The 22,429-nt window shown below is 34.6% G+C and overlaps 1 protein-coding gene across 1 annotated transcript in view; it reads right to left on the bottom strand.

The window, feature by feature from the left end:
- LOC149550488 (Ribosomal protein L10 family protein) overlaps positions 1 to 22,429 on the bottom strand; it is a 47,412-nt gene that overhangs the window by 19,469 nt on the left and 5,514 nt on the right. Inside the window, exons 2-6 of the mRNA XM_089793494.1 lie at positions 16,087 to 16,252; positions 10,530 to 10,620; positions 10,372 to 10,430; positions 10,205 to 10,265; positions 4,651 to 4,741 (exon numbers count right to left, since the gene is read on the bottom strand). Coding sequence (XP_089649620.1) covers positions 4,651 to 4,741; positions 10,205 to 10,265; positions 10,372 to 10,430; positions 10,530 to 10,620; positions 16,087 to 16,252 — 468 coding nt within the window. The remainder of the gene's footprint in view (positions 1 to 4,650; positions 4,742 to 10,204; positions 10,266 to 10,371; positions 10,431 to 10,529; positions 10,621 to 16,086; positions 16,253 to 22,429) is intronic.

The raw sequence follows: 22,429 nt of genomic DNA on the forward strand, positions 1-22,429 counted from the left end.
AAAATGCTGCCCAATAGACTCGACCAAAGAAAAAAACATCTAAAGAAGAATGGCATGATTTTTCTAGACGTGAGCAGGAAAAAAATCGCAGATATACAAATGGCAGTTGCAAAATAATGACCATGACTAGCAGAAAAAACCCTGGCTCAAAGCAGATTGCACAGAAAAAAATATTTCAAAAAATATTGCTCTGATAATTTCGAACAAAAAATTATAATATTTTTGAATACCATATTATGCAGTAATTGGTAAGTATTTGCTTGATATTAACAGTGATTAAGAGATATATATATATATATAAATGAACAACAATCATAAAGAATAGAAACATTCTATTCAAGATACAGGAAACTAAATATTAGAAACATTATAATATTTATGGGGGATCACAATAGATATCCATTAAATAATAAATAATAATGATAGAAACAACCTATCATCGTAATACATACTAGCATTAAGAACATATACAAACTAACCTTCCCCTCTAATCTATGGATCTTAACATAGTCTACAAAGCCTTAAACAATGCTTGAGTATGTTCTCTTACATAAACAAATATCTAAATAACCTTAGATGCCCTTAATTAGATTTAACTTGAATTTTGAATATCAAGTGCATGTTGACTCCTAGACTTCCCTTTGGATTTAATAGGAGTTTGAATGCAAAAGGCACTTGTGTATTCCATGATGTTGTTACAGAAAAACATTTAAGGAGATATGTTACTTATTACGTGTGCATTTTCATTTCTCCTAGTGATTCCTTTGTGTACACATTACATCATTGCTTAGATTTAATGCTTTTTATCAAAGTTTCATTAATAAGTTATGCAATTGGGCATAGGAGCAATGGTAGCTCGTAATTCAGAGCAATAAATGTAGAAATGATTCTTCAAGTTAATAGTTGATAACTTCAGTCTCTCAATCGATGTGAACTATTAATCTTTAAATTAGATTTTTGCAAATTTGACTAAGTATATAGGTTCTTGGAATGATCACTTCATATGGAAATGAGTTATGAGAGATTTGTAATTATAGGTCAATCATTAATCAAGAAACTTCTAATGTTCATAAGAAGTATAAAGTAATACTAGATGATAGATATTGGCACTACAATCATCAAAATATGGAGTTTATATACTAGTATTATTTGAATTATTAATAAGAGAGGGTATGACGAATATCAATTGAATAAAAAGATTGTCTTCTCATAATCTGTAGTTTATGAAATTTTTTTAGGTACTCAAATTTGGTAGTAACAATGAGCTACTCTTAAGGGCGAATGCATAGCTGAGTTGGTGTGAAAGCGAGTCATGAGACATACTGTTAGGCTAATGATCTCGGTGCTATGCAACAACTCTAGTTCAAGTCACACTAGATACCACAAACAAACAAAAACATTCAATGGCAATCCAAAACCCTTGGAGCAGGCTTCATCATTAGAGATGACAATGCAGACCTCATTGCCCTTAGGGGTAAAAGGCTTCAGGATGGAACCAATATTGTAGCAAAAGCAAAGGCTACCTTGTTGGCAATCTGAGCATCAAAGAAATAGGAGTGACCAAGATACATGTGGAGGGTGGCTCACTTATTATCATTACTGCCACAATCAAAAGGCATCGTGGATGCCTGGCACTTGAAAAATTGCATTAACAACATCAATCGGGAATTGGTCGCCCTAGAGGACTTCAAGATAATTCACATCAAAAGAGTCCATAACTCTAAAGCAGATCCAGTGTCCAATTGGACACTGAATCTTTGTCTTAAAAATAATAATTGAGTATTTCAAAAATGTACATTTGCATGATGTTGGAGAACCAAATCCCTGGACATAATCTTGGAAAGAGATACATCCTAAATGCTCATTAATGAGCTTGAAGCTAAGAGCTCGTTTGGTTGCAGGGATAGGAATTGCTATTCTGGAATTGTTAATTTGGAATAGAAATTTGTTTTCTCTGTTTGGCTAGACAAAGTAGAAATTGGAATTTGATGGTTTCTTGCTAGGGTTTGAATGTGTGTACAAGCAAAGCAATCGATCATGGCACCTATTATTCCCCAACATCTCTGGAAATTTCTTCACAGAATGAGCCACTGCCTCTGCTTCCTTCTCTATAAATATTAAAAAATGCAAGACATGGATGGGGTTGCAATGTTTATACATTCGCATGCATTGTTCCAGTGATCTTGCACTGTTGGCCAAGAAAAATGGAGTCGATTCATATCTGAGGTCTACTATGAAGTCAACGAAGGAGGAATGTTTCCGTCCATCTACACAAGGGGCCTGGTGTTATCTTAAAAAATGATGAGTTTGGTGGTAGATGCTCAGTGAGAGAGATACCTTCATTCGTTTTCATTTGATCAGTTTGCAGTGTGCCGCTCAAGATTAATTTGTATGACGAGGAAAAAAATTTTGAAAGCCAAGCAAGGCAAAACCTGAACAGTTACTTGCGATTTTTTTTCAAACGGGCACCTAAAGATACACTAAATTGTGAGTCATGAAGCAAAGAAAGTATGCACTATGCCTTGCGACTGTGAACAAATGGTTCAACGGATTTCAAATTTCAATCAAATAATCAAAAGCAAAAATCAGAATAGGAATAGCTATTCCAATAACAAGTATTTTTTGGTATAGACATATGCTCATTTTGGGGTTAAATGGGAATATGTATTCCTATTCCCTATTCCAATTTAGTGCACCAAACAGAGAATACAAAACATATTCCTAATTTTCTATTCCTATTCCAGCAATCAAACGGGCTCTAAGTTCCTTTAGTGAATAGTATCGCATGCATGGTTGTAAGGCAAAGTTGCCGAAAACTCCTTTGTCCCTCCTTGGGAACACGTATCCCCGTATCCAATTTGGAAACATATCCAATACTCCTTGGATATGCGTTGAATATTGCACCCATGTCAGCCTAAAAAAAGTTGATTTCCAGCCGCGCCAAATACTACATAATTTGATGTTTTTTAAGATTAGGCGAAAACCCTCCCAAATTTACTGTAAAAATAATAATAATACAATTATTTTTTAAAATGGTATAAACAAAATCTGCACCAAATGAGAAAGACAACTAAAATGTTGTTCTATTCAGCAACCCGTTTTGTTGGGTTATCTTATAATGCAACTGCATATTGTAAAGTGTAAAAATAACTTATAAATATTTATGTAGCATTTCTATGTCCATATTGCTTCTAAGCTAATGAAAAACTCGTCTAATAACTTAGAAAATTGTGTTAAATATGTGTATGTGATATTTATTGATGTCATATCCAACCGTATCCATATTAAGGATCTTAAAAAATGGCTGTATCCGTACCCAAGACCGTATTCGTATTTCTATCCATATCCATACCCATGTAACTTTGTTGTAAGGTGATGGGATGAGCATTTATGAGAACATAATTCACCGCCCTAAATCGAATTTTTTTTCTTCTCCCAAAACCACAATTTTCGCTCATTCTAGGGCAGCTTTAGGGATTTGCAGAGTTCTTCAATGGAGTCTTCATTCACCCTTACATGCAAAAAACAACAAAATACCTTCCATGGATTGGTTAGGAAGGCAAGAATGAACATGTTTGAATTGGTACACCCACGACTGAAAAATGTGGTAGAACTACTATTAAGGGACATGTTTTTCCCGGGGGACAATTGACATCAAGCAAACACTGATGTGTATTCAATGATTATGGCCTAGGCCCTGCAGCTTGGTGAATCCAAAGACGTAATACGTTATGTAATGCATAAGATTGTTCCTGCCCGAGCCTTGCAAGGACTCCTGGAGATTCTTGCTATCTAGGTGAAATATGATTTTTCTTCCATCTTTTTCGGTGGATTTGATTCGCTTCTTTAACAATGTCTTGATATATATATTTATCTGTTTTCCTCTGTATATATCTAGCATTATGCCCAATGCTATCCTTTCTTTGTGATTTCCTGTCATTAAAAAATTGTCTTAAAAAATTGTCGTGAGTTAATGGGACATTAACCTGTCATTAAAAAATTGTCTTTTTCTTGTGTTATATATGCAGTTGGCTCTGATACCATCTTATTTTTTGAGGATTGCTGCATATGTGATCGCATTGCCTTCTTGGTATATGTTTTCCAATGGCAGCAATTTCATTCTTATATATATTAAGAGACATGGAGAGACATACCTCCTCATGAGATATGTCTATCCATTATTATACAATTAATGTAATAAAAATGATTATTTAATTATATAATATCTCATACATTTTATATATATATATATATATATATCTGCACTTAAGTCTCATAGTTTATACAACTGAAGCTACCAAACATCAACAGAGTCTATATGAAGATGGGTGTCCAGTGCCACACACATTTAGTACAGAACAAACCCATCGTTATATAGCAAAATAATGTTCCTCATGGGTGTGGCTCTTATAAATTGGTGATGACAGTCTAAATAGAAATGGCATGATGTTTCATTTAATAAGAGCTTGACCTCTTTTGAAAAGTGAAGATCATTTTACATAGTTGGGGAAATAGAAAAGCTGGGTTTTAGTGGGACCATGTTTCCAGTATTAAAACTATTTAATTTTATGGAACTGAGTTTTAAAAACATCAACTTTATATAGCTCATTCACATTCATAGCATGAAATTAAAACAAGTATAATACAAACCTTTATTTAATCGAACTGGCATGCCCTGCTTTCGCAAAAATGGCTCCATATCATGTGTGAACTGTTCCAAAGGACCTTCCTTCAACTCAACCTGACATCCACAAATAATTTTGAAATTTTTTAATAAAATATATGTTAATTATAAAATTTGAACATTGTTATTGTATGTGTTAATATCATCAGAAGCAACAACAAATTAAATACAGAAACAGTATATCAAGGAATTTTTTATTAAATTTAATGAAATAGAATCCTTTCTTAAGGTTAACACATTATGCTGGTCATGAGTTAAGGGTGTCGACAGAATGTAATATTAAGTCATATAATAGTGTGCGAGCAATTAATAAAGTAATGGATTAAAATTTGGAGATAAGGTGCACAAATAATCCAATTTATCTCCCACCAAAATAAAATGCTTTAGGCAAAAACATAAATGTTAGATCCTCCACAAAAAATTTGTGCCTATCAAGTCAACATCATACCAGGACAGGTTTTATGAAACCTCAAAAAAAAACTTGCAAAACAAAACTGAAAAAGGCATAAAGGTTTACAATTTTAATGTCATTATCAGATAAGTCTGACACTCGATTTCACTGTCAAGAAGATTTGTAAACTAAATGTCCATTTTACTGGCACTTAATTTGTACATTTTTTTATCATCTTTCTCTTGTTCTTGTGGATTGTCAATATTCTCCTGTTCTTCTGATTTTGCTCTGTGACATGACCAGGTATAACTTTGGAAGTTTTCCCTTCTTTGAGTATTTGTCAGCTGACACGTTTTATTTTTATTGAGCACTTGGGTTGAAAGACATGCGCTTTCAGTACCAATGTTATTGGATTTGATACCAAGTCAGCATATAAGAAGGAAAAGTGAGTCATGGAGCCATTAATAGTTTGCAAATAAAAACAGAGTCCTAATGGTTTACAACTTTATGTCAATATCAAACAAGTCAGATGTTTTGACTATATTTTCAACACAGGTTCTAATTACAATGACAATATGACAGATCTTAACTTTATACAAAATTCAAATATTTGAACGTAATATAGTAGTCAAAATTATTGTAATTTACCACAACTACAAGTTTACTATGACGACATTTTGTAAAACACTTGGCATCAACCGAACATAAAATAATTCTGATTTGTTTCTTTGAAAATATCATAATAATCATCCTATTGTGATGCATCCATCCTGATATTAGATCAAACTTGTGGAATTTCACAATGTAAGCTCATTGACATTTTCATCAAACAGTTGGCAGTATCCTGGACTATATGTTGCCTTTTACATTTTATTGCATTCAATAGTCAACAGACTATTATTTTAAACCCTATGCCTTTCTGTTACAGATTTACCTTCTCAAAAAGTTGCACACAGAAACTGAAATATTACGCAGAAATTGCAAGCAGCAGATTAATTCTCAGAATATTATTACTAAATCGCTGAGATGTAGAACCATTCAAACTACCTTAAATCTTTCTTCCCATTCTGAAACTGTGCTGCAGATTATAAAAAATAAGCATCCCTTTGAAATATTGTCAACAGCCTACAAATGGCAGGCCCACTGCTTTACTCTGTCCCTTAGCAACTGCATTGGATTACAATGCACCTTGATTGGCTGCATTGAAAAGTCCTATGGGAGATGAACCCCTTTCATAGCTCCGACATTCATTTCTGAAGTGTGCGACCCCCTTGAGGCTATGTGTCTGGTATGGCTAGGCGCTAATCAACCCTAAAATAATTTATTTCAATACATGCAGCACACAAAGCACTATATACTTCTGTCCTTCCTCACTTTGTACACATGGCATATTAATTTAAGATTCTTTCAACAGTTGCACACACAACTATTAAATTTATTATTTGTCTGCACATCCTCATCGTTTTATACCTAGAGAATTGAAATCCGCAGCTGATAATAAATTCCCCGTTTTCACAGAAGCCGTGACTCTGAAATTCTAAATGAATGCCATACAGCTGGCTAGAGAAAATCTCACTTCTGAAACCAACCTTCATCGCAGGACTTTTCTTCCTACAGTGGTTGAAATGACGCACTATTGGCTAGAGAAGTCAAATATTCTTTCTTCTAAGAATCAAATGAATTTACTGATTTAGCTTGTCTGTAATCACCAATTTTCAAATAACAGACAAAAAGATAAACTCTTGAAAGAAATCATTAATTTTAGAAAACATATTAATGAGATACACAGCTTCTCTGCATGCAAACCCACACCGGAGAGATATGCAGTAGCTATTAGTATCATACCCTACCTTAATACAAAGCTATGGTTGCTGTATAAACAGGCATTTAGGGCAGTTTTATTGCTGGTAATCTTCAATTCTCGGTTGCTTTTTCTATCACAGATTGCAGCTACACTTCTAGATGGTGTCGTCATATTTCGCTGATGATAGATGACTACTTTGCTGTTTCAACCTTGCTTGAATCCTAACATATGTGCCTGGCAGTGCTGTTGCTGTAAATGGCTGGTAATCTTTCCTTCTAAATATGAAATGGTAGAATATTTAAATTGCGAACAAGTATTCTGATCTGGGTATGCGGCCAGTGCAGAAGCTCCAGGGCTTTCGTCCTGAAGTGTTGCTTTCTCCAGGGTTTGCGTCCTGAGAATGGTAGCTACAGTTCTGATTTGCAGAGGAGGAGAAAAGAATAATAGTTGATCAATAATAATCCCTCTTCTCTATTTGATTTCTTATAATAGATCCCAATGCCTGAAAATGCTATCTTCCCCTTGAAAGAAGTCAATCACTGGTGAGTTACTAAAACACTCAAACATGCCTTGTCAAGGAAGCAAACGGATTGGCTGTAATATAAACTCAGCTAAGAGAAAGAAAATCACATTGATTGCCACTTAAAATGGTCCCATCTCCATGACCAAAAATTACGAACTTAAGTGATTTAGAAAAACAACTTGTTCCCCTTTTATTAATTCATTGGCTCCATTTTGAGGGCATTACAAGAAAATCTTACACTTCCAAAACCAATCTTCATTATAGGGCTTTTGTTCTAAGGTGGCCGTTTAACAAACCAACTCAACCTTCACAAATGTCAAGAATCAATCAAATGAGTCTCTCCAACCTCATTTTTTAATCCTCAATCAAATTTTGTGAAAAATATATTTTAAAAAATTAAACATCACTATATAGCTAATAATCCTTATTTCTCCATAAAGTGATTTTATTTTATTTTTTCTGTGCAGCACTTCAGTCACTTTAAACACACCAAGTAATTAATATAAGTTATCTTTTAATTTTCTTTTTTCAACATCGTTAAATTTAAATATTTAAATATTTAATTGATTATTGCAAATCCAACCAAAGGTGCAGAAATTTCCTAAATAGCCTGAAAGTGAATTTCGACTGTGCCAACATAATTAGAAGCTCATTGATCCAGCTTGATAAAAATGACACTTTCCAAAGATTAAAAAAATTCCTTCAAGAAGCTTGGAATGCACCAGAAGCAGTAATACTGCCACCAAAATGTATCAACTGGCACAACTCAATCCTGAGATGTATCGCTCTGATACATTGATTAATGAAATGAAGGTTACTTTTATAGCCAAATACATGATAATGCAGAAACAATCCAAGAGAAAACTAAAACATACAATAAATACAATAAATGACAGTTAAATATTAAATGCTTCTTTAATAACCATTCAAGGGGCATGATCTATACTCTGAACAAATTCCTTTCTAAATCCATTTTTTTAATACTTGTGATTGAACATGTGAATCCTTGTAGGACAAAAACCCTAGTTTTCAAAGGCCAATCCCGTATAAATATTTGCACTTAAGCTTTATTTAATGGGGACTCCAACCACATTGTATTAAGTCATTGACCCAATTTGCCATTGCTGTTGGTTTGAATTACATCTATTGCATAATCATTTCAATGTAATATAGCCATTATTGTGATAGGAAAGTAGGGGAATTACAATTCTCTTTTCTGTTCAATGTAAGATCAAGTGTTACATCACTATTGTCAATCAAAGTGTAATGAAATTGCTGATGTAACAATTGTGATTTAAATCAGAATTGCCGTCCATCCTATAGGGTCCAATAGATTTGCTACTGAGCTAATAAATGTTTGTGGAAGATTAGAATTGCATTACTGTCTTGCCCCAGTACATTACATGGGCATGGCTCCAAAGTTCCAATCTCCGATCACATGTAGAGGGAACTAAAGGTCATATGTTGCCCCTCTATTTGTCTCCATCTCAAAGGAACCAAATATCCTCCTCGTTTTGTTAATTGGCATATGTATGATCTGTGGTTGCCCATTGATGAAATGCTTTAATTCTAGCTGTTTTACATTTGTTGGATTTCTTCTAGCATATATTCAAGTTCCATATAGTATTCTATACAGACAAACTTCCATGACCAACAATTTCGTGCTGATTTTGTCTCATTAATGTTGTTAACAATTGTAATCCAAGATATTGTACACTTTAAAACAATGTTAGTACCACTTATTGCAGTCATATCTACACTAGACCAAACTAGATTGGCTATTACAGCATCTGTATAATTACTATGATAGATAGTGCCCAATGTATACCTAACAACATTGTTTACTTCATGCACAAAATCATCCTTTCATGTAGAAAATATTATATTGAGATTAGCAATGTACTCTATACTACAATAATTGAGGCTGCAAACTCAATATCAATCACAGAAACAAATTCAGTCTATTTTAAACCCAAGCAAATCGACGGAATCCTTAAGCAACCTCTTCTTTGGCAAGGATGCAGATGCCTCAGCAAAACACGCTTCATACCTATAAGCAGGATGCCCTAATCATTATTCTCTCACAATGGTTATGGAATACAGAGTCAACTTGTCACTATCTCTCGCACAAGACTAGGGGAAACAAACATTACTATTTTCTAACTCTGTAGGATGGTATGCCATAGGTTCTAAACAGGGACCTATAAGTACCTTGCTTCCTCCTAAGAATGTATATTCAAGAACCTCTTAGACCAGGTCATTCTTATGTGAAAATCACAAGATCATGTTTTTCCCTATTTGTGCTGATGGCTGGAGTCGTTAACTCTGTGACATCTCCAGATTTTTGTACAAGCTAGGGCTTACTTTGATCCCAAGCTTTGGTCTTTGTCAACTCCGTTCATGCGGTTTATTTCACAATGGACAATTCCTTTTGCGTCATTATTAGTATTTGTCTCATTTTAATTAAATACTGAAAGCATCCCTTGCCATATAACACCAAGTGTTGAACAAGTCAACCATGAGTTATAACCACATGAATAAAACAACACAAAAAATATTCAGGCACAGATTTGGAGTCCCAAATTGCACTCCAGATAATCTTGCCAACAATTCTAGTTCATTAATTACTTTGGTTGAAGATATAAATCATATTTTTACTACTGCAGCAAATAAAGTTTTTAATGCTACTTTTTAGCTTATTACTAGATCTAATTTATAACCACTGATTCTAAAAATATTTGATCAAGCCAATTGTAGAGCTCACTCAAATTACTCTGAAAATCACATTATTCCAGTGCATACCGTTTCTGTTGCAGGTGTACCAGTTCTTGCAAAATCATATTCTTCAAAACTTTCGAAAATTCTGCAAAAACCATTTCAAGCATACACTTTCAAAAAATATAAACATGTTTATGACCTGTAACTTAATATTTTTAACCTTGAGAGCAGCTACTTTGTTGTCAATTTACCTCACAACTTCTTCTTTTGGTAGATTGGTGAAGAATAAACCACAGTCACCATGTAGCATCTGAAACATAGGAAATGACCATTTATCAAACCTTCCAGTATTGTTAAATATAGAGTTTTAGTTATGAGAGCCTGTTCAAAAGCAAAGAAGTGACCATACCGCACTAGCCTTGTGAATGCCATCTTTGACTTCATCAGCGGCCGTGCGACCCAGTGCAATCTGTAATACTTTGTTTGATCCCAGAAAAAACCTGCCATGTGTATTATAAATTTATATATGGCAACAAATTCTAGAATTAGATAAGTCTCTTTCTACATACACATCACACAACATCCATTAACCATAATGGGAAAAACAAAACAATAAAGAAAGAAATTATATCATAGATTTCATTCTTATGAAGTGTTGCCACCCAATTATCTATGGCTCTAAAACTACATAGTGTGCCTGTTGGTGCCCCTGTCCCTTGTTTGGCCCTTTGTTTATAATCAATATAAGAAATTCATCAATGTATACCTTCTAAAAATATGTGCCCTCTGTTGAGAGTCCCACTCTCTGTTTTTGTGCCTTAAGATGCAAAACTTTTATTTTTGGGGAATTTGGGATTTCTAAGCAGTTTTACTGTGGACTTTCAGAGGGTCCAATACAGGTATGCAACTGTTGCTTATTGTAGACTAACTCCACCTTCTGTTTCGTTTTCAGGGTTATTTCCTCTTTATGCAAATTGCTGATTACCTTCCCACTTCCATCCCCTGCTAATGCCACAAATTCATTTGCTTAATCAGCATTGGCAGACCACATTTATTTTATCCACATCACTTGGTTCTTCATACAGATTACATGGACTTGGAAACGAATCAAGGCTCAAAATTTGCTCAATTCAAAAGTCTCTATGCCATTTATATTGGAATTTCTCCCTGTCAGACTACGAGGACATGAACAACAAACAGTGAGCAGTGAGGAGTGAGCAGTGAGCAGCAGTGGTGGTGATGCTGATCAGTACCCAAGAGGGTTTTCATCTTTTGATTCCAATATCAAGAAGATTTTCAAGCCAAAAGATGAACACCTGGTGCTCAATATTTGATAAATTGGTTTTGGAAAGTAAATAGTAGATGATCCTCTTCTTCGCCCAGTTGCAACTTTTACAATGACCATTTTGTTATATTTGGCCAACCTCAAGAACTCTCTTTAAGTTTACTTGATCTTTTCAATTTAGTATTTCGATTGGCCCAATCGTCCTAGTGACACTCTCTCATCTTAAGGTCTTTCTCAAAAAGATTTATATCACTTTTAGATCATTTATTATCTCTCTTAAGTTTACTTAATATTTTTTATTTAGTATTTCAATTGGTCCAATCGTCCTAGTATCACCTTTAGATATTTTATAATCTAATAACAAATTATAAGTTGTCTTTTTTATTTAGTTACTTTTTCAATAATAAAACATAACATGATCTGACTTAGCAAAAAAATAACATGATCTGAGTTTATATATATAAGATAAACCAAATTTCAAGTACTAGCATATAGTAAAACATATTACATTGGAACTAAAATTAATGGAGTAAAAACTCAAAATCCCCCACACAGTACTAAATTTCAAACTCTTACAAATTCACTACAGTAAAAATTGCAGTTGTGAATATAGTAAATTCTCTATCCTTTCTTTTCATCTCCCAAAGTCAACTATAAAGTTTCTTCTTTTCCCACAGGAATATTTATTATCATTATTAATTATAATTTAGTTTCTGAGATCTCATTCACCAGATTTATCAACTAGACTCACATCACTATCACCAAACTTGATGAGTTACATGGTGACAACCTTAACGGAATAGCAAGAATTTTATCAACTTAATATTTGGGAGTCAATGCAAATAAAAGAATGTCGTGAGGTAGGTAGTCAGTTTTTTCCCACCACTCAACTCAAATTGTTTGTACCAACTTGAAGAAATTTTCATCAGAATTTTCTATTTTTCATTGATGATGGATTTCATTTCTCAATCAATGATTCAATGCAAGATATACCTCTCCTAAAAATGGTTTAGCCATGTTAACAAAACAAAAAATATTTATTATGGCCTCAGTCACACTATAAATATTCCACCTGTCACCGGCAAGTGTCATCTACGATCTCCTTTACATTTGTTTCCCTTTCCTTATTGCATTGCCCCCATAGGACCCAGCTTTGACTAATAACCGTGTTAGAAAATGGCTCCCATGCCTTCACAAGTCACATAAACACAACTGCGTTGGATTCAAATTAGTTAAAAGCAATCTATTCAAACAGTTCAAAAATAAAGAAGAAAATATTCATGAATTTTAAAAATGAATTAGTGCCTTTGTAATTACTGAAGTGTTTCAATTACCTTCAGCAACTCCAACTATGTAAACGATCTAAAAATGGTCTGCAACATGTGATGATTTGTGATGAACATTTTGATCTCTTCAATCTCAAAAAAAATTATTTGATCCAATTTAGTTTCTTACCAGCTTTTCTAGCATGAGGTTGAGAAAGTGGACAACAAAACGCATCTTATATACATGTGGAAACCACGTCTCAACCAACCCAACCACAGCTCTACAATACTTTGCATTGTTAGATATTAATTGGACAGCAATTTTTGTTTTGAAGACCCACATCCTGAATGAACTGTAAACGATGTCAAAAATAAAATATGCTTCCTTCATCTATCCCTAACAATCCACAGGCTTTCAAAACATGCCTCTTTAGGGCACACAGCAATCACACTGATTGATGGCCAATTTTTAGCATCCTTCCATCCATCAAGAAATATAGACTCCCCTATTTGTTTCTATAAATTTCTAATGTCAGTCAATGCATTGTCTATATTTTCATCCTCCTCTGCTAGTAAGCACCTTCTCATAAGTTACCCCGGTGTATCTTTGATGGAGCCTCATTTACTTTTTCAACATATCTTGCCACTATGGTGATCGAACAATATTGAAGGATAAACCATTTGCATACAGACATCTTGGAACTATTTTATCTACAATCTCTCTAGAATCAGTCTAAAATGATCTCTCTAATGGCCTCTTGCTTCTCTTCAAATTAACGGGTGTCTTCAATTCTACCCAAAAATGAGTGGCTCTTTCTACAACGTCAAGAAAAGCACTATGACATGGAGAAGCAAGGGGCCTCTTTAATCACCTTCCTCGTCTTACAGAATGGTTTGTGTTATGAGCAACTCTTACATCTGCTTCCTCTTCCTATCTAATATATTCTGCTATTTGATGAGGTGATAATTTTTTACCATTTTTTCTTAGGCATGCTTTGATTCTCTCAATGGGAACAGCATGAATGTGGGCTTTCGACCGACCATACAAACTAATTTTACTTCATATTATAAATATTGCATATTCAAACAAACATTCCACCATATCAAATTCATTCCACCATATCAATTCATTCCATCAGAAGTACATGTCTTAATACAGTTCTAAAGATGGGTAGACCAGTAGAGCTAGTACTCAGTACCATTATACTCTCTACAAGATCAAAAAACAACTATTAAACAATGAACGTTATATTTATATGTTATTTTAAAGGAATTAAAATTAGCATTGACTATTAGTACTTGTTATTGACTATTTATTGTTTATTACTTATTATTTACATTATTATAACATTAGTATAGTTATAAGTGTTTATTATTGAACTACTGGTAACATACATAAACTTTTTGTATAATTTACACGCTTTTATAATATTGATGTAGTACAAAACCAAATTATACATCATATTAAATAAGATCCACTATAAAAATAAATATAGCATTGAGGATCAAAACGAGGCAGAGCAGCAATAAACAGGTGAAAAGGGCAAAACCAAAGCACAAAGGCAAACGTGATGCTCCCCTAAAGCAAGAAACCAAAAGAACAATCAGGATTGACATTGATGATTTGAAAAAAGTGGATAACTATACAATAGCTTTACAGTACACATCCTTGATTGGCAATGTTTTAGAATTGCAGTGAAATGATATTCAAAATATTATGGTAAAACAATGAATGTGTTATTAAACAGAGATCATAAATGATCTATATATACAAGTATACACAGGGATGTTTCTCTAACAAACAAAGAGAGAGAAAGAGAGAGAGATAGAAACATTTTGAAGAGGGAACGAGAAAGTTCCCATATTGAATAGAGAGAGAATATGGAAACACAGAAGAGTGACCACTAAAGATAGAAGTAATCTACAGAAGAAAGAGAAACAAAATTAGAAAGATTTAACTCTAATACAAAATGGGTTGGTAAAAACTGGGAAACCACAGTGGTGATAATTTTTTTTCCCAAACACTTTTCCATTGTTGACTCCATTTGCTAAGGAAAAAGACAGGAATTATATTTTTTTAAATGCCCTATAGATGTTTGGAAATTACTGTGTTTGCCCTAAAATGATGTCTAAATTAATATAACCCTCAGAGGACTGGTTTGGTTCAAATTTTACAATCTACCATTCAAATATTGGTCAAGGCATTGTTTAAACCAAATTGGAGATAATTTGCCATTTGTAGTATGCAGTTTGCCCTTGGGGGCCGGTGATGTTACCCTTTTTGTGTCAATTCAGCAACTGAAAGTTAAGAGGATCTTGGCAAACCTTTGGCTTCTCTCTACAATGGTCAAATGGTTGCAATAGATTAAAATTGAAGAAAGTTTTTAGCTTGCACTATAAGAATGGAGCTCACTTCGAATCTAGGTGCTTCTGTCTGATCCCCAAAAGTGGATCTCAGAGCTCTTAGTAAAGCTAGTGGAGCCAAATAATGAGGAGATGGAACTAATTCTGATGTTTGTCCCAGTGATGATAGCGCAAAAAGAGACAATGGGATAGAGGTTGTAGCAAACTACACAGATGTGACTATTCAATTGAAAGAGGTGATAGCGCATAAAGAGACAACAGGATAGAGGTTGTGTCAACCTACTTGGATGTGACTATTCAATTGAAAATGGGATAGAATTAAAGAAAAGAGAGACAATGGGAAAGAGGTTGTAGCAACCTACTCGGATGTGACTATTCAATTCAAAATAGGATAGGAAAAAAAACAGAGACAATGGGATAGAGGTTGTAGCAATCTACTCAAATGTGACTATTCAATTGAAAATGGGGGAGGGAGAGGGAGAGAGAGAGAGAGGGAGGGAGGAAGGCTGTAGCAACCTACACAAATGTGACTATTCAATTGAAAATGGGATAGAAAAAAAAGGTTCTGATCTACCTACTAATCATAAATGTCAAAAATATGAACCATCTATAAAAATATTCAGAAAAATTGCCATAATAAAATTTACTAGAAAATGATTTGTATTTACTATTAATTAAAAAGAAATTCATTTCCAAAATGTTATAACAAGAAAGAAACATTATAAAGGATCAAAAATTCTGAGGTCTGCCTTTGCAAATAAAGAAATCAAATTAATATTTGATTTATATAATCTAGTTGAGTGATCTACCAAAATGCCAATATTGACATATTGTGATGGTTTAATTGTGGTACTTTTGTTCTTGCCACCAAGAATTAAACATTGTTGGAGCACTATTATTAAGAGTTTATGTTGGGGATGAAGCCCCCTGTTTGTGACCTCAGCAGTTCATAGTTCTAGCTCAAAAGTATTTACTCATTGTTCCAGCTCAAAAGTATTTACTCCTCGTAAAAAAAGTAATTTACCAAAAATAAATAGAACTGTTTATAGTACCTGCTGCTGCTCTTCAATTGCTCTCTAAGCTCCTTAAATTTTGAATTCCGCATGTTTTCAAATGAGAAAACATACACTGAAATGTAATCCTCTGCAGCCTTCCTCACAGCGTTTATTACTGACTCCTTATGTTCCCTTCCTTTCCTTTTGGTTTCCGAAAGTGTAACTGTGTTCAATTGAAAATGAGAATACAGCTATCAAATAGATCCCAGCAGGTTAAAATCAAAATGACAAAGAGTCAATGTGCAGATTGCCACATGAGAGAAGACAGAAAAAAACTTACAAAATGACTTTTGAGTTATGGTGCATAATGCAGTGCATCTTCTTAAAACCACCAACTAAAGAATACATTTTAATTGCAGAGTGCCAAAAGTTAAAGAGCACTGTCCAATGAAATTCAATAGAAGCCAAACCAGGCTATGCTCATCCAACCGCAATGAATTGATGACAACACTTATGTATGTTTCTTTCTAATGTTAACTTGTGTGAATAAAACTTAGGCCCAGACAATTTTTCAATAGAAAAGAAAGACAATAAATTATACTAAAGTTTCCAAGTGATAAGCACGTGGCAGTGGCAAACATAGTTACAACAAAAAATTGATTCTGACAGTTACACTGGTTGCCAAGTAACTCATTAAGATATTAAACAGTGGAAGCACAACTAGAGTAGGTGATATAAATAACAATGCAAAGGAAGTGACACTTATAGAGAAAAAAAGGGGCACGCAAGACCAGAGCTGGAATAAAGCAGAACCAACAAAATTAGTATCCACCAAAACAACTTTGCTGATTAAATGTCTGACAATCTTTATGACTCCTAGTACTCAGGAAAAATTGTTGAAACTAATATTGATCAGGATTTGTCAAAATTGCAAATCGTTTATTAGTCAAAATGCATTTTATGAATAGCAAATTCAGCTATCCTCAATGTAATTATGAAATGCTCAAAGTAGTCTATTTATTGACGTAGGAAGCTTCAAATACATTATAAAACCCTTGTCTATTTATTGACGTAGGAAGCTTCAAATAAGTTATAAAACCCTTTAAATAAACTTCTTCATGCACCACAAATATTCAATTAAGTGAAAGCGAAATCTTGCTATTATGACAACAAAAGATCCTACGAAAAGCACATTAGACACACAACAATATTTACTTTCCCATACCCTGATTTAAGTCCATTATGGGTCCCCAGGCATATTTCTCGTCTCCCAAGTGTTAGGGAGATGTTGTCCCAGCCTTGCAATAGCAATGACTTATTTCAAGTGTTGGATAGGAACTTGTGTCTTTCTTCTTATTCTTGCCTTCTAAGTGCTAGATGAGGTGCATTCTTAATTGTGATATTGCTATCAGGATTTAACTGTTTAGTTTTTAAGTCAAACTCATTGACCCATAATTCATGAGTAGCGATTCACACGAATCCATCTCTCATGAGAATTAATGGAACACTTAGCATTCATTAGATCTAGGTGATCCATTAATTCTCGTGAGCATCACCTAGATCCAATGAATGCTAAGTGTTCCAGTAGTTCTCACGAGAGATGGATTCGTGTGAATCGCTCCTAATGAATTATGGGTCAATGAGTTTGACTCAAAAACCAAACAGTTAAATCCTGATAGCAATATCACAATTTGACTTATTGTGGAAAATATCTCCTACTTATCCATTCCTAATGCCGGACTGCTTTTTACTTGCTCATTCATTCTGAGCACTCGATAAGGTACATTCTGGGTGCTAGATTTAACAACAATCTCACTAGTAGCAGTCCATACAACTGTACAGAAGTGTACAAAACCTTGAATGTATGACAAACATGCAATAATAGAGCTGAAATCATACAGTGTCTGGGAGTACATAGACATCTGAAACCCTTCTGTAATGTCACAAAATGATGAATGCAACTATTCTATCAGCCAAACTCTGAATGAATCAGCAATTATTTGAAGGTACAGTGGCTGGAAAACATGCATGCAGCAGATCTACAGTCACTTAATCCAGAACCCTAGTCAAAGTACTTGTTAGAGATGAAAACATCAATCAAATGCTAGGCGCAGCCATAATGAGGATTAAAAACATTTTTTAATAGCTGGAACCTCAACAAAACAGCAGATCCAAACTCTGTCAAAAAAAAAACCGCCTTACTGAAAATGGTGGATGGAAACATGAATTAATCGCAAATGACTTCAAGTCCTCAGTCAATTGTCAACAGTTGAGCACACTTGTGATTCCCAGATGGAATCCTGCACTCACCTCCAATAAGAAGGCAAAAACCAAAGGGCTTTCATCATAAAAATATTTCACCCCAAAGGGCCTTAAAATGGCAGGGACCCTCACACTTAATTACTCTGCAGAGTGATACTTTAGGCCCCCACCCAGCCCCGAACACCTGCTCAAATAAGCAATATAACCACCCACCCATTCCCACACATTCTCCCACCCACAAACTAGAATTTCCACCCAACTGTTCCTCCTAACTACCTCATTTCCTATTGCTAGGATCGGAGGCCCTACTAATCTAAGTGGTAACAATAATTCCCACCCACAACTAATATTGTTCTGTGAAATTCTATGGTAGTTGTTGCTTCTTAGCCAAAATGAGTGTGGGGAAACTGTTGTCTCCAGCTGTTACCACCGCATTTTAAATCTTGAATGCTCGAAAACTCCAATTTGGAGAAAAGAGAAAAATCACAGAAAGGATACTTTGATGTGAGCCTTGGCCTCACCTTTAAGGGAAGACACTTTGGATCTCCTTTATTTATTTATTTTCTCTTTTTCCCTTAAACTATTTAACACTTCAGGCTTGGTTGACAACAGTAAAGCTCTTCCATTAAATTCCTAATATGGTTGACTATGGAATAAACTATGAAATAGATATGAACTATTTTAGAAAAGTTTGATTATAATAAAGTATATTTGTATACAATCCTAGCTTCTTGATATTAATGCTTTGATGTTAATCAATATTGTTTATAGATGTTGTTGGCAGTCTTGTGCATGCTGATGTCATCTTCATGTTATACATGGCTTCATGCTTTCTTTTCTTTACTTGTGTGCTTTCCCATAATCTATTGTTTATGAGCCCTGGTTGTTTTAGTGAGTTTGTGTATCCTTGGTTTTCATTGTTTTGTGTTTGATACTTTAACTTGGGTACATACCCCTAGGGTTAGGCTGCCTCGGCCCCCGACTTGGCCTCGCTTGTGGGAGTGATGGGCTCGTTTTAATGATGGAAACACAGATTGAAGTATGAAGGATTTGGGAATCATTAAAGAGGATGCCAAGGAAACTGATAAAGATATCATGGATTCTAGTGCAAAGGTGGAAACAACTGAAAAACTTTCATGTAAGGCTGCGGTCTTTGATCAGTTGTTGCCTGTTTGCCCATATTCCACCCAGTTTAATGGAAATTTCTGTAGGAAACCAGTTGCTAAACCGGGAGATGAAATGGGAGAAGCCACAGCTGATAGAAATAGATGTGGTGGAAGAGAGCCTTGCAACCCCTGTGGCCCCGGTGAAGAACTGGAGATGGTAAGTCTGCCTCTCATGGCCTGAAAACTCTTTCCCTTTCTCCTAACGAGGATATGTTAGGGCTATTAGGTCTGAGCAGAAGAGAGCCTTGCAACCCCAGAGGCCCCGGTGAAAAACTGGAGATGGTAAGTCTGCCTCTCGTGGCCTGAAAACTCTTTCCCTTTCTCCTAACCAGGATATGGTTAGGGCTATTAGGTCTGAGCAGTCTCAGCTGAGAAGTGTCGCTATTTTTTTGTTTGCATGGACAGAATCTCATTGCCTTCCCATGAACTCTTGATGACTGGATTGCTAATATTTGGGGAAGGAAACTGATAATCCACGGCAAATTCTATAGAATGATACAAACACACTTGTTTGTAATTTTTTTTCCAAATCTCACCAAATGAGGATAGGGCAAACACACTTGTTTGTAATTTTTTTTTTTCCAAATCTCACCAAATGAGGATAGGGTTTTGCAAAAGAGCTTTTGGAATATGGGTTGCTAATTGTTTAGGGCTTTTCAATGGTCCTCAAAAAGAAATATGAGCAGGTTATTGCTTGTTCCTCTCCAAATTGGATTAAACTAAAGTGTCTACAGCCGAAATTTTGGCCCTTCATTCCCCTCATATTTTAAAATTTTTGCTAGGCTCGATTCTGCAACTTGAAGAATCAAAAATTGTTCTTCCTCATCTTGACGAGGGTGCTTATTGCCTTGGTTCCAAAGGTCAATTTCCCAGAAGTTACTTCATTAAATTTAGAAGAATTTTTTTCCTAAAAGATTTCCATGTTGGGAAATTTAGGTACTTTTTTTCATTGTAAATTAAATGGGCATAGTAAAATGGACTCTCAATCGCTTAAAAGCTTACAAAACCTACCTTTTATGGGAGTTCTAAAACAAATGTGAAAAAAACCCTAACAAAAATAGTGAGAGCATAAAAGAATGTAGTCCTTTGTTGCCCAAAACTCCTGTCCAAACGGAAACTGTAGTGCTCATAGATAAAATTTCCTCTAGTAAACAATGTCGACAAAGAATTTCTCAATTTAAACAATCGCTTGTTTGAAGAAGAATTTGAGGTACTCCCAAACTCCAGGAAAAATGAGAAGTGGCATACCCTAACCAATTGTCAATTAAAGATTCCTAAAGATAAGTCAAATTGTGATTCTTTGGTTGAGGAGCCAAACCCCCCAATTGACTTAATGCTCAGCAACTAGACCTTACATCTATTGTCAAGAAGGTTGAGAATGCTAGGAAGTCTTAACAATTTACCCTTGACTAAGAATAACCCCATGCCTAGCAACATGATTGCCATGAAAGAGTTAACATTAAAGCAACCCATTCCATTGGTAGTTTCGGGCTGCAAGAATGGTATGGATGAACCAGAAGAATTCACTAAAGTTATCAACAAGAGTGTTAAAAAAAGAGGAAAATGATTGAAAGACAATCCCTCTCTACTGAAAATAAACAGAATGGAAATGTGATCCCTAATTGCTTTAGTTAAACTTTACAAGAACATAAAACCCCATTAATTGTCATGATGTTTAATATTCATAGCTGGAAGGTTAGAGGCCAAGAAATGCCTGATAGGAAATATGTGGCTAGAAAATGGTGTAATAATCTTCCGATGAAAGACATTGTTCGTCTACAAGAAATTAAGATTGTTGGGTTTCAAGCATACACCATTCTTAAATTCCCTTGGGACTAGGCCACTAGTTTCCACACAAATCATGTTAGGGGAAAAGGTGGTATTGCTATTCTTGTTGGCCCTTGGTGGGCTGGTAAAATTGTGGCCAATGGTGTATCGCCATGTCAAAGAGCCCTTTCACCCAATAATTATAGAGAAAGAGCTAGCTTGTGGGATTGGTTATCTTCAGGACTTCCCAAGGCTCACTGGCAATGTGTGGAAGATTTTAATATGGTTGAGTGAAAAGAGGATAAATGTGGGGGCGATTTGCACTACTGGAAAGGCAATGAACATTTCTTTTGGTCCAAATTTAAAAGGAAATACACGCTGGTTGACCATCTTGCTTTGAAGAAAGGATCTTTCCCTTATATTTGTTATACTTGGTGTAACAACTAAGGCCGTCACCAAAGAGTCTAATATAGACTAGACAAGATCTATGTTGAAGATTCTTTTTTTAATTTTGTTCTCAGGGTGGTCACTCACTTGTTTGTTGATCAAGAGTAAGATGGCGAAAGGTCTTGTTTTTTCTTTGGTTTTAACATATATTGCCATTTTAAAAATGTCTACCCTCCTGGGGTAACACAAACTTAATGCATAGATATATAAGCCAAATGTTTGACCCAGAAAATATAGAGAACTAAGTAGTAATTCATATATTCATTAATCACCGAACATAATGTTACATCCGCAACATACACCATATCTTTGCTTATGAAGAAGATTCATACATATAGTGTCTGAGGGGCTGTGAGTCGAACCGTCGCACTCTTGTAATACCCCCCTCTAGCATTGAATTTTAACATTAAATCATAATAGTCGATATCCCTAATTGAAATAATTAAGTAATTGATAACATAATTATTTCGACTAATTGTAACAAATTATTTACTATGAATAGATAAAATATCTATAGCTAAAATGACTATATATAATTATTTTGATTATCTACCAATAGCTAAAATACATATATCAATCTACAAATATCTATCAATAAATAAGATTTAATATAAGGCTAATAGAAGAATGAATAATCAACACCTAACAAATGAATATATTTTCCATTAATCCCTAACTACACTAGAAATAAATAACTTCATATTCCTTAAATAAAAAATAACCACAGTCTTAAGACTAGTCATGTCAGGTACCAAAGA

The sequence above is a fragment of the Cupressus sempervirens genome, chromosome 7 (genome assembly GCF_028749045.1).
Source record: "Cupressus sempervirens isolate cs-2001-9-10 chromosome 7, ASM2874904v1, whole genome shotgun sequence".
NCBI classification, from domain to species: Eukaryota; Viridiplantae; Streptophyta; class Pinopsida; order Cupressales; family Cupressaceae; genus Cupressus; species Cupressus sempervirens.